This window comes from Orcinus orca, chromosome 9 (assembly GCF_937001465.1).
Source record: "Orcinus orca chromosome 9, mOrcOrc1.1, whole genome shotgun sequence".
NCBI lineage: Eukaryota > Metazoa > Chordata > Mammalia > Artiodactyla > Delphinidae > Orcinus > Orcinus orca.
This window is the reverse complement of record NC_064567.1, coordinates 5656652-5670199: the sequence shown is the minus strand read 5'-3', so window position 1 is coordinate 5670199 and position 13548 is coordinate 5656652. Positions and strand designations below refer to the sequence as shown.

The 13548-nt window shown below is 44.7% G+C and overlaps 1 protein-coding gene and 1 long non-coding RNA gene across 8 annotated transcripts in view; one reads left to right on the top strand and one right to left on the bottom strand.

The window, feature by feature from the left end:
* The window catches only part of LOC125965488 (uncharacterized), a 176801-nt gene that overhangs the window by 31753 nt on the left and 131500 nt on the right, over positions 1 to 13548 (top strand). The gene's annotated exons all lie outside the window — the stretch shown is intronic.
* Positions 12118 to 13548, bottom strand: part of PRKAG2 (protein kinase AMP-activated non-catalytic subunit gamma 2) — a 277321-nt gene continuing 275890 nt past the window's right edge. For all 7 annotated transcript variants that reach the window (XM_012537262.3, XM_033408362.2, XM_049715163.1 and 4 more), the window contains one exon: positions 12118 to 13259. In XM_012537262.3, the coding sequence (XP_012392716.1) occupies positions 13228 to 13259 (32 nt within the window). In that variant the 3' untranslated portion in view covers positions 12118 to 13227. The remainder of the gene's footprint in view (positions 13260 to 13548) is intronic.

The following is a 13548-nucleotide window of genomic DNA, read 5'->3' as shown; positions in this document are numbered from 1 at the left end:
CTCGTGGGTGATAGAGTACAGGCTCAGTAGTTGTGGTGCACGGGCTTAGTTGTTCCGCGGCAGGTGGGATCTTTCCCCCGATGAGGGAAGCCCCAGAACGTAATTCTTTTCACCTGCTCTCGATACTCATCTCTTGGCTGTATCATTAACTAGAAAGAAAAGAACTTTAAATAGCCAAACCAGTATGATAGTTAAGCTGATTCTGTTAATTACAGCTGAAAAAATTTCTTGAGCCACCAAAATTTTCAACATATATTGGATAAAATCCAAGGATAAAGCTTTGATATTTCTTTAGTTGGAGTGCATTGTTCAGAAATGGTACTTAAAACCCATTTTACCAAATCATCATGAAATATTTATGTGTATTTTAATCATTTTTAGTTCATCTTTTAAATGTTTAAATTTTCTTACCTCCAAAGAGCCAAAAATAGAAGTTTATGCTAGCTGCTGGACTGACTAGTGTTAGTATTACATGGTCATACTTTTCTCTTTCACTGAATACATAGGAAAATTTTTTTCATGATATATCACAAAATAAACATTTCTTTTAAAATATGCTTATTTATTTTCAAATAAATGAAAGATGAAAATGGATGGTCTAAAATAAGACTAAAGATTCTGGAATGTTAAGTTTTTTTGTTTATGCCAGACTGGAGCAGCAGTGGAATATTTGAGGCTTTTTTTTTTTTTTTGGCTGTGTTGGGTCTTCGTTGCTGCACGTGGGCTTTCTCTAGTTGTGGCGAGTGGGGGCTACTCTTTGTTGCGGTGCGCGGGCCTCTCATTGCAGTGGCTTCTCTTGTTGCGGAGCATGGGCTGTAGGTGCGTGGGCTTCAGTAGTTGTGGTGCATGGGCTCTAGAGCGCAGGCTCAGTAGTTGTGGCGCCTGGGCTTAGTTGTTCCGCGGCATGTGGGATCTTCCTGGACCAGGGCTCAAACCTGTGTCCCCTGCATTGGCAGGCAGATTCCTAACCACTGCGCCACCAGGGAAGCCCTTCTGAGGCTTTTTGACACTCCATTTCTTGTTTTTGAGTGTTTGCTTTCTGGTTTTTTTGCTGAATTGCATGTCAGGAAACACACAATGCCTGAGTGTCTTGTAATAGGAAGTACAAGTCCCGTCTATGAAATGTTTTTGCCAAAAAATGAAACCTGAGTCTGAAGAAGCCCCAGGTCTAACTACTGGGATAGAGGAACATGCTAAATGACACCCAGTGAAACATCAGCAATCCAGAATGTGCAGAGATCTATCGGATAAGCCTCTCGATTTCTTCAACAACTAAATGACCTGGAAAAAGGAAGGTGGGTAGAGAATTCTTACAGCTTAGAAGAGCTGAGAGAGAAATCAACCAACTCCAACGTGTGGCTCTTGTTTAGATCCTGATATGAACACGCCAAATGTGTGTGGCATTGGGGATGTTTGAAACTGAAGAGTATTACATGATATTAAGGGATTTTGTTAATTATGTTCAGTTGGGGTAACTGCATGATAGTTAAATGTCTTAAAAAGTTCCTATCTATTTGAGACAGTGTTGAAATATGAACAAATTCCAAATAGAAGGAAAAAATGGAATAAGAAATGGAGTGGAATGAGAAAAAAATAATCAAAAGAATAGGAGGGAAAAAGAAACATAAAATGAGGGCATGAAAATAGAAAACAAAAAGTCAACCCAAATACAAATATATCAGTAGTTATAACAAATGGACCTAAAATGTTCTAAAGACAAAAATTGACAGAATGTATTTAAAAAAAAAAATCTATCCAGGGCTTCCCTGGTGGCGCAGTGATTGAGGGTCCGCCGGCTGATGCAGGGGACACGGGTTCGTGCCCCGGTCTGGGAAGATCCCACATGCCGTGGAGCGGCTGGGCCCGTGAGCCATGGCCGCTGAGCCTGCGCATCCGGAGCCTGTGCTCCGCAATGGGAGAGGCCACAATAGTGAGAGGCCCGCGTACCGCAAAAAAAAAAAACAAAACAAAACAAAACAAAAACTATCCATATGACGATTATAAGAGAAACATCTAAAATATACAAAAAATTGAAAGTAAATGTTGGAAAAGGATATACCAAATACTAACCAAAAGAAAGCTTGTGAAGCTACATTGATTAAAAAAAAAAACTAAAATAGGTTTTAAAGCAAAACCATTATTATGGATAGAGAGTCTCTAAATAATTATAAAAGGTTTAAATCACTAGGAACATGTTACAATGCTAAACTTATATAAGCAATAACATTCTATTCAGGTAAAATATATTAAGCAAAACTTGACAAAACTACAAGGAGAAAAAGAAATCATATAGGATATTTTAATACCTTTCAGTAATTGATAGGTGAAATAGTTTTTAAAATTCAGTGAGGAGGGCTTCCCTGGTGGCGCAGTGGTTGAGAGTCTGCCTGCCAATGCAGGGGACACGGGTTCGAGCCCTGGTCTGGGTAGATCCCACGTGCTGCGGAGCAACTGGGCCCGAGAGCCACAATTACTGAGCCTGCGCGTCTGGAGCCTGTGCTCCGCAACAAGACAGGCTGCGATAGTGAGAGGCCCGCGCACCGTGATGAAGAGTGGCCCCCGCTTGCCACAACTAGAGAAAGCCCTCGCACAGAAACGAAGACCCAACACAGCCATAAATAAAATAAATAAATAAAGCAAACTGTCAACAAGTAAAAATAAACACTATTATATTAAAAAAAAATCAGTGAGGAGAGGAAAGATTTGAGGAGCAGAATTAACAAACTTGTGTAATAACCAGCTATCAGACATTGCTCTCAACAAACGAAAAGAAATATATTCAGGCCATTTATGAAACTGGCCATGTGGTAGGGTCATGAAGCAAGTCTCAACAAATTTCCAAGAATTTCTCACATCGGCCACATTCTCTGACCACAATGCAGTTAAGTCGGAAATCAATAACAAAAAACATAGAAAGAGAACCCCATACGTTTGGGAAATAGGAAATATACTTCTATATAATTCATGGGTCAAAAAAAAACCATAAGGGAAATTAGAAAGTATTTAAACTGAATGATAAGAAAAATGCTACAAATAAACACCACAAGTCAAGGCTTATGGGATGCCATAAAAGGGAAATTTTAATCTTAAATGTTTACATTAGAACAACGGAAAAGGCTGAATATTAATGATTTTAGTGATCTATTTAAGAACTTGCGGTAAGAACACAATAAACTCAAGGAAAGCAGAAGGAGGGAAAATTAATGAGCTGAAATTAAAAACATACAAAACAAAAATTAAATATTACCAACAAAGGAAAATGTTGGTTTCGGGAAGAACTAATAAAATCGACAAGCATCTGGCTAGGCAGCAGGTCTAGAAAAGTCACTGGTCCAGGCTGGGCAGGAGGATGGCAAGGCCCAGGAGGGACGCGTCTAAGAACAAGGGCACAGGTGGGTTAGCTCATGTTTTTGAACTCAGTGTGAGGGGACTAGCATTTCTTGCTGAGTGTTTGGAGCTGAATTAATGATAGGTGATGAAAAACTAAGCAAATGAAGTGACAGCTGCAGTCAGCCAAGGCAGAGCATGAGGCCATCCAGGGCTGCGACTTTTCAGGAGGAGAGGGGCAGGGGGTTGGTGCTGTCTGGACTGGAATCTAGGCTGGACACGGAGGGCAGGGAGGCAGGAGGGGCAGACAGTGGGGGCTGTGGACTCACAGGGCCCCAAGCACGGGGCTGGGGGAGGAGGAGGGCTGCTCCCCAAGTCAGTGACCCCCACCTGAAAATGATCGTGGACCAGCAGAAGGGTCCGAGGCTGCCAGTGAGCTGCTGTGGGGGAGGCCATTTCCCATCGTTTCACTTCCCTGCAAGGTGTGCTTCCCACTTGCTTACACCATCATTTCTGTTTCACAGCAGAGGTGGGGGGCATTCTTCAAGACAATTTGCAGATGACAGAGGAAAGCACCCACTGTTCTTCAATAACTGTTCACATTCCTTAGAAACGCCTATTCCAAAAAAGAGCATTTGGATCAACTATAGCGTAATAAATAGAACTTTCAGGTGCACAAGTATTATGAACAAATCTAAATTATTCATCACTAAGTGTTGTGTTAAGTTGTCTGAAATCTATAATATGGCAACTTTTGAGTGCCAGCTTTGAAATGCTAGTAATCGTGGCCAGTTTCTAGTGAACGCATTTCAAGTGATTGCTGAGTGAATCTCTGTTACCACTTGAAAAATCTCAAGTGTCTGCTTTTTAATTCTTGGCTATATCCTATCACTTATATAATGTTAATATGTCCAGGTTAAGATAAAATTACTTTAAAAGGAAAGCAAACTGTTTACTTCTATAAAAAGTTTTTGCAAAGTTTTTTTTTTAAATTTATTGATTTACTTTTGGCTGCGTTGGGTCTTCATTGCTGCACATGGGCTTTCTCTAGTTGTGGTGAGCGGGGGCTACTCTTCGTTGCAGCGCGCAGGCTTCTCATTGCGGTGGCTTCTCTTGTTGCGGAGCACAGGCTCTAAGTGTGCGGGCTTCAGTAGTTGTGGCATGCGGGCTCAGTAGTTGTGGCTCACGGGTTCTAGAGCACATGCTCAGTAGTTGTGGTGCATGGGCTTAGTTGCTCCACGGCATGTGGGATCTTCCCAGACCAGGGCTTGAACCCATGTCCCCTGCATTGGCAGGCGGATTCTCAGCCACTGTGCCACCAGGGAAGTCCCTGTAAAGTCTTAAAAACAAATTTTTAGTATGGAACATTTCAAACACATACTCAGCACCTAGCTGTGTCACGCGCATCAGTCTGCTGTCACATGGCTTGTCCTCTTGGTGTCTCTGTGTCTCTCTCTTCTCATAAGGTCACCAGTTATAGGATTAGGGCCTGCCATATTCCACTACGACCTCATCTAACTTGACATCTCTAAAGACCCAAATAAGGTCACATTCACAGGTCCTGGGGGTGAGGACTTCAGCAAATCCTTTTGGGGGACACAGTGCAACCCACAGCAGCCGTTTAGATCTGGGGTTAAGAGCATGGGCTTTGGAGTTGGGACTGTTAACAAGTCCCAATGTCCTCAAATTTGAAGCAGTATGAACTTGGCCCAGTGAACATTTCTGTGCTGATGAAGACCGCCTTGCGATGGCGTGTGAGGATTGAGAAGATGACGCATGCAGAGTGGCTCCAGGGGAAAGCACTTAGCGCCTTGCAGCAGCTCCTCCCCCTTCTGTTCTTTGCATTGTTATTTGTGTTGATTGTAATTATTAATACCATGTGGTCAGAACAGGCCTCATCAAGAGGGTGAGATTTCAGCAAGACTCTAAGGCAATGAGGGAATTAGCTGAGCTGAAATCTGGGGTGGGGATTCCAGGGAGAGGAAGCAGCTGGAGCAAAACCCATGAGACGCCCAGTGTTGCTCTCCTTCCTTAATCCGCCCCCGACCCCCCACGAGGGCAGGGATTTGTTGTGTTCACAGGTATGGCCCAGGCAGGTGCTCTGTGCACAGTAAGTTAATATTGAAGCCCTGTTGATCAGGACTAAACAACTCTCCTCTTTGACATGTTTCTGAAAAGTAGCAGGGATGATGTGGGCCATGAGCCACCCAATTCCCCTCATTCCAGACGGGCTTACTGGAAACCTGCAAACCAGGGACCGCCCAGCTCTGCCCCTGCTTCCACGCAACACTTCTGATGAGGACTCATCCTGGGGTTCTTCTTCAGCGTTACTTTGGTTTCTGGAAATTGTTTCAGCTGGCAAAAAAGACAAGGGGCAAAGAAAGATGGTGCACGGAATTCTCGAAACATCCCGGAGTGGCTCTTCCTGGATTTTCAGAGGGTCAGGAGCGAGCTCCTTGGATCCTCTGCTCCTTCTGTGAGCGTGTGAGGGGCTGGCCTTACACTCATGTCCTTCTGGTCTGTTCCACTCCCAGCTCCTGAAGCCAGGCTCGTGCGCAGGCGCTGGTGTCCTTTTCTCTGTTCTCCTCACAGGGGGAGGGAGCGCCCTTCACTTGGGGTCCACTGTGTTCCCTGCTCTTGACCTCTGTGCCCTCCGGCATCCCCTCCCGTGAGGGCACCTATCCGGGGGGCCTCCAGTAAGGGAGTGCCCTTTGTGTTAGAAAAGGCGGAACCCCCTTATCCTCAGGAAACTTCGTTCAGCATCTCCTTCCGGGATCCCTGTGTCAGTCCTCGAACGTAGAAGCTTAAGGCAGAGAAGAGGGCCGCCTCTGAGCTTGTAGATGACGCTCCGTATTCTAGTGGCATCTTTCTAACTTTATCAAGTAAGCCGGCAAGCTCGAGAGAAGAGCTCTCGTGACCGGAGCACGTCACCAGATCCACGATCCTGGTAGATGTATCAGTACTGGCCCTTACTGACCGCTCATCAAACATTGGGTGAACGAACATTCAGGAAGCACCTCCCAGGTGCCAGGGCAAGTGAACGGAGACGAATAGGATCTTGTCACCTTCCTAGGGACTCAGGTGACCACCATGTCAACGATGGCAGCATCTGCTCCTCACACGTACACAGTCCTTGCGCATTCCCGGCGCGCCCTTCCACGGAAGTGTGTGCGTCGATGTATGTATCCCGCTCAGTGACTCTGCAGAGGGGGACCGCAGGCTAGGAGAGGTGAGGGATTTTACAGCGGCTTGCTGGCAGCGCCCTTCCGCTGCTTGTGGATGCCAGGTGGTTTCAAGCCAAAAAGGCAGGACGGAGCAAGGACTCGTGGTTCGTAGGGCTCCGGGCGTCCTACCTCACGTGAGGCTCGGAGGCGGGAGGCGTCTGTTCGCGGGCGGGGAGCGTCACGGGCGCCTGCAGAGGGAAGCGGGGTTTGGATTGGAGCCTGGAGAGCGGGCGGGCGGGGTGGGAGGGGCTTCGTCCCCGCGGAGGAGGTCGGGATGCGGGCCGTTGGTGGTTTCTGAGCGGTGAGGTGAGGTGACTAGAGTTCTGGTTTAAAATTGCAGTGCGACGACTGTGACGAATGTTAGTTGTAAGGGGCCCCTTTTCGGGCTTACCGATCTGAACGCCTTCGAAAGCTCTGTCCGAAACGCTGCCGTTTTGTGATGTCTTTTCGAGGGAGGTTTCCAGTGTGTGTGCGCCGCGTGCGGGGACGGAGAGTCCCGTGTGGGGCGGGGGGCGCGGGGACCGGGCGGTGACGGGGCGGGGGGCGCCCCGCGCAGGGAGGCCCTGCCGCCCCGAGGCAGCCGAGCCCCGCGCTGGGGCGGCCGGGACGCCGGGAGCTTGTTGAAAGGGCGGCAGAGCCCGAGGTCTCAGGTGTGCAGGGCCGGGAGGCGGGCCTCGGGTGCTAGGCCCTCGGGCCCCGGAGCCGAGGCGCAGGAGGCGGCGGGAGGGAACAGGCCTCAGCTGGAGGGGCGCGGCTTTGCCCCTGGGGGGTGGGAAGCGTTTCTTCCTCAAAGGCGCCCTGGGACCAGTGGGGTCACTGGAATGAGCGAGGTGGCCCCGGCCTGTGGCGAACGAGCACCGGTGACACCGGGAGCGCTGGCCAGCCTTCTCTGCTGTCCTGTGGCTGGGAGGGCGGGGGGTCCGAGATGCCAGAGTCCTGACCGTGGCGAGCAGGAACGGCCGTGGCACCAAGCCTCTGTCTTCAGTGCGCCAGAACTAGGCGTTTGCTCTGGGCGCCGACGAAATCCCGTGCCTGGGGTGCAGGTTTTCCAGGGAGGGAGACACAGGGTTGAAGTCAGGACCGGTGTTTCAGCGAGTTTTCAGCTTCTGATCTGTGAGGTGCAGAGCTCGGCAGTGCTTCGGGCGCAGAGATGTCTGGAGAGAACTGGGCACCTGAATTTCTTCCAGCTTCCCCGCAGGAAGGAACCTCAGTTTGCTTTGAGGGCTGAATATTTGTACTCTGCCCTTGCTGAGGTCGACATCTAAAGGTAAGTTTTAATGCAGTGTGTTTGGAACAAGAAGTAAGATGGGGTGATCCACAATGAGGTGGAATTTCAGTAGTTTCTCGTGAAGGTGTTTTAAGTGTGCTTCATACACGGACTTACAATTATGCCAGCTTTGTAGCTGATTTTACGTGAGAAACAATTTAGAGTTTGTTCTCGATTTCTTTATGAAAATGAAATAACGGAGTGAAATTGACTTTCCACGTAGTTCCCTGTGGGTAGCAGTTTTCTCCTTAGAGTGCTATTAAGCAAAGCAAAAGCCCCTTTTTTGGTGAAAATGCTTTGGAAGGAGATTGTGATGAGGGTCATATGGACCCACGGAATTGGCCTGTGGATTATTTCAATTGTCTCCTTTCCCAGAAAGGCTGCCCACTGAGTTTTTCTTCCAAAGACAGGTGGATTCAATTAGGAAGTAACAAATACAATCACAATACCAAGAAGATTCTGATTGTTTAGGGCAGAGTTTCTAACTTCACCACTACAGACATCTTGGGCTGGATACTCTTTGTCATGGGGGCGTCCTGTGCAGTGTAGTGAGTTTTGTGGCACCTGTGGTCTCTACCCACCACATGTCAGTAGCACACAGCCCCTCTCTCCACCCCCAGTGGTGACAACCCAAAATGTCTCCACTTTGCCAAATGTCCTCTAGGGTCAGAACCTCCCCAGATTGAGAACCAGTGGTTTAAGAGGACTGTCTCTTCATGCAAAGATGTTTCTCTAAAAAAATGTTATGAGAAATGTTATCGGCTCAATACGTCTATAAGTTTTTCTCAGAGATTAGAATACAGAACAGATGCCCTCCATTTCTGGAACAGACGTGGTGTTTCTGATATGCTCTTCCTTTCAGATTCGTCACTTTTGTTCACAGTCTTTGGAGGTGCTGTCAGTGTGAGGGCCAGAGTCACAGTGGGCGCTTAAGTGAACCCATGGCCCGCTGGGTCTTAGCGAGCCTCAGGGTGATGAGGGCGCTACAAACACTTGAGGCTTGTCCTGCAAGGGTTTCCAAAGTGAGTTCTATCTCTCAAATTGTTTAGACGTTTCCCCTTAGAATCCCTCCTTCACTTGGCCTTCAAGTGCCACTTTTGCTTATTCCTAGAGGGGCACGGAGAAGCACGTTTTCTGTAACCCAGTCTTGATCATTTGCTGGGAACAAATAACTCTTAGGTGGAAACAGAAGGATGATGGATCTTCGTTAGTTGTAGCCTGACCACCAGACTTGGTTGCTTCACTTAGGCCACTGTGTGTAACACATCTGCTCCACACCCTGATGTGCTTGACCTGCCCACACAACTCAAAACCCTTAAACAAACAAAAAGGTACGCTTGGGGGATGGTCAGAGGCTTGCAGGACATGTGTGTGCGTCGTGGGAGGAGACAGTGCTGACGTGGTTCTTTGTTACGTGGCTCCCAGCTGTCTTCTGAAGCAGAAGACACACAGCATGCCTCCTTCACGCCGTGCATAGTCTGTGCACGCTCCCGTATGCTACACAAGCAAGGGGCGGAGTGACAATAGATACTTTGAGTTTAAAAACTGTTATTTTAGCAGCTTTGAGATTTTTTTACTTTTCCCAAGTATTTTTTTCTTTAAATTGAGGTATAGTTGATTTACAATGTTGTGTTAGTTTCAGGTGTGCAGCAAAGTGATTCATATGTGTATATACATATATTCTTTTTCCGTTTATTTTCCACTATAGATTATTACAAGATATTGAATATAGTTCTCTGTGCTATACAGTAAGTCCTTGTTTTATCTATTTTATTATTATTTTTCGCTGTGTTGGGTCTTCGTTGCTGCACGCGGGCTTTCTCTAGTTGCGGCGAGCGGGGGCTACTCTTCGTTGCGGTGCGCAGGCTTCTCATTGCCGTGGGCTCTCGTTGCGGAGCACGGGCTCTAGGCGTGCGGGCTTCAGTAGTTGTGGCTCGCGGGCTCTAAAGCGCAGGCTCAGTAGTTGTGGCGCACGGGCTTAGTTGCTCTTGCCGGACCAGGGCTTGGAATCTGTGTCGCCTGCGTTGGCAGGCGGATTCTTAACCACTGCGCCACCAGGGATGCCCTGTTTTATATATAGTAGTGTGTATCCGTTAACCCCAAACTCCTAACTTACCCCGCCCCCCACTTTACCCTTTGTTAACCATAAGTTTGTTTTCTATGTGAATCTATTTGTTTTGTAAATAAGTTCATTTGTATCACTTTTTTAGATTCCACATATGTGATATATAATTTGTCTGTCTCTGACTTCACTTAGTATGATAATCTCTAGGTCCATCCATGTTGCTGCAAACGGCATTATTTCATTCTTTCTTATTGCTGAGTAATATTCCATTGTATATATGTACCACATCTTCTTTGTATATTCATCTGTTGATGGACACTTACTTCCATATCGTGGCTATTATAAATAGTGCTGCTATGAACATTGGGGTGCATATATCTTTTCGGATTAGTTTTTGTCTTTTTGGATATATGACCAGGAGTGGGATTGCACGATTATATGGCAACCCTGTTTTTATTTAAGGACCCTCCATACTGTTCTCCATAGTGGCTGCACCGATTTACATTCCCACCAACGGTGTAGGAGAGTTCCCTTTTCTCCACACCCTCTCCAGCATTTATTATTTGTAGATTTTTTGATGATGGCCATTCTGACTGGTGTGAGGTGATACCTCATTGTAGTTTTGATTTGCATTTCTCTAATCATTAGCGATGTTGAGCATCTTTTCATGCATCTGTTGGCCATCTGTATATCTTCTTTGGAGAAATGTCTATTTAGGTCTTCTGCCCATTTTTTGATTGGGTTGTTTTTCTGATATTGAGCTGTATGAGCTGCTTGTATATTTTGGAAATTAAGCTTTTGTTGATCACATTGTTTGTAAATATTTTCTCCCATTTCATAGGTTTTCATTTTTGTTTATGGTTTCCTTTGCTGTGCAAAAGCTTGTAAGTTTGATTAGGTCCCATTTATTTTTGCTTTTATTTCTTTTGCCTTGGAAGACTGACCTAAGAAAACATCATTACAATTAATGTCAGAGAATGTTTTGCCTATGTTCTCTTCTAGGAATTTTATGGTGTCATGTCTTATATTTAAGTCTTTAAGCCATTTTTGAGTTTATTTTTGAGTATGGTGTGAGGGAGTGTTCTAACTTCATTGATTTACATGCAGCTGTCCAGCTTTCCCAACACCACTTGCTGAAGAGTCTTTCTTTTCTATGTTATGTGTTTTTGCCTCCTTTGTTGAAGATTAATTGGCCGTAGGTGTGTGGGTTTAATTCTGGGCTCTCTATTCTGTTCCATTGATCCATATGTCTGTTTTTGTGCCAATACGATGCTCTCTTGATTACTGTAGCTTTGTAGTATTGTCTGGAGTCTGGGAGGGTTATGCCTCCAGCTTTGTTCTTTTTCCTTAGTATTGCTTTGGCAATTCTGGGTCTTTTGTGGTTCCATATAAATTTTAGGATTATTCTAGTTCTGTAAAACAATGTCATGGTAATTTGATAGAGATTGCATTAAATCTGTAGATTGCTTTGGGTAGTAAGGCCATTTTAATAATATTCCTCCAGTCTAAGAGCATGGGATGTATTTCCATTTCTTTGAATAATCTTCAGTTTCCTTTATCAGTGTTTTATAGTTCTCAGCATATGTCTTTCACCTCCTTGGTCAGGTTCATTCCTAGGTATTTGTGGGGGTTTTTTTGGACAGAGTTTTAAAAGGAGTTTTTAAAAACTTTCTCTTTCTGATATTTCATTGTTCTCCAAGTATTACCATTAGCCTAAGTCATAACCACTACTATTTCTATGGGGAAAAACATAGACAAAAATCTCCTTCTCTCATATTTGGCCTACTAGGAGATGAAAAAATTGACACCTAGCACAAGAAAATCTGCATGGCCATTTTTAATTAAATATGTTCTATTTAATAATGGAGAAAGTTTATGAATCAAATCATTAAGGTTTTTTTCTGTTGATGTAAAAAAGAATATGAGAATTCATGTTCTCCTTTATTTGGGAAGAAATATCTAAGTGGGAAACTGCATGTAGAATTTTAATTAATATGTGCTGACAGGGAGATCAGCTCAGTGCTTTGTGACCACCTAGAGGGGTGGGATAGGGAGGGTGGGAGGGAGACGCAAGAGGGAGGAGAAATGGGGATATATTTATACGTATAGCTGATTCACTTCGTTATAAAGCAGAAACTAACACACCATTGTAAAGCAGTTATACTCAAAGATGTTAAAAAAAGAAATGTGCTGAAATACAAAGTATTTTAAAGAACTTCTGTAACAAGATGGCAGATAGTAAGATTTATTTTAATTTTTCAATCTGCAAAAAAACCCCCCAAAACAAAAAACCAAACTATACTCATACACACACACACACACACACACACACACATATGTATATATATATATAGTGTCAACATTTTCAGAGCACTTACATTAGGAAACATTGTGTTTCTCCTCACCATATGACAATACTGTATATGCCACAGTAAAATTTACAAAACAATCGCATCAGCAATCACACAAACGTCATGATTTTCATGTCAAAACACAAGAAAAAATAGACATCTTCCCGGCACTTTGTTTGCAGCCCCACAGAGAGGTTCCCACAAATGCTGTTAGAAACTTCAGCTTTTAAAACCTAACAGCGGCTATTAGAGAAGTCATATCCTTTCCAGATCAAACTTAATGAGAATTTCGCCCTTTTAAAATAGCAACCAATGGTTTATTAATGGGTACGGTGAAGTTTACCCACCAAAGGATGTGTAAAAAATTGCATGAAAGTAAAAATAAATAAAGCTGTTGTAAATCAGCCTTGTTTACACTATAGTTCAGAACAGAACACTAACACATAAAACCATCATTAAAGTTTTATAAAGTAATTATTTATATTCAAATTACAGCTATTCAACAAATCTAATGAAAACAAACTGATTTGGTAAAGGTTCAGACGTTCACACTCCAGCAGTGTCAGTTCACAAGGACGCTCCAGCTGTGATGGGCAGTAGTGATGACATATCGCTGTTCTGACATAAGGCACTAGATCTCAATATGCCACACACTCGCCTTATGTCATATTACCTGTTAGATACCAGTGAATTCTTTAAAATGAAAAATAATAGAAATTCAGGACACAGTGCACTTTAATGACATACAGCATCTGAAATCTTTCAGACAACGGTCTGAAAAGAGTCTTTTAATGCAAGCTCGCATCTTCAAACACAAAATCTTTCTTTTTTATGCTTAGTTTCAACATCACTGGAAAAAACACCCATCACTAAACCCTGATACACATTCTCAGCCATTGGACTCTGTTCTATCGCAGTCAGTGTTCATGAGGCAAAGCGTGACCCAGCATCTTTGTTCAAGTTCTCCTGCAAGGGCTCCTCCACTCACGGTTGTCATTCGGTTTCTGTCTCCTTCTGCTTGGCACCTATTAGGAGATGGGAAAGGAAAGTTTCAAAGCCATATAAAAATACGTTGCAGCTGTGCACGTCCTATATGAGCGCAGTGGTGGTTCTCTGCCTGGTGGCACCTACCCGCACCTGCAGAGCCTTAGAAGACGTGGGGAATGAGGTGAGCTCCAGGCTCCCCATCCCCACCTGCCATCACTGCAGCACGCTTTTAATCCATTTTGCATATCGTAATTCTAGCACTCTTTTTTTTTTTTTTTCCTTCTGGCCATGCCACAAGGCTTGAGGGATCTTAGTTCCCAGACCAGA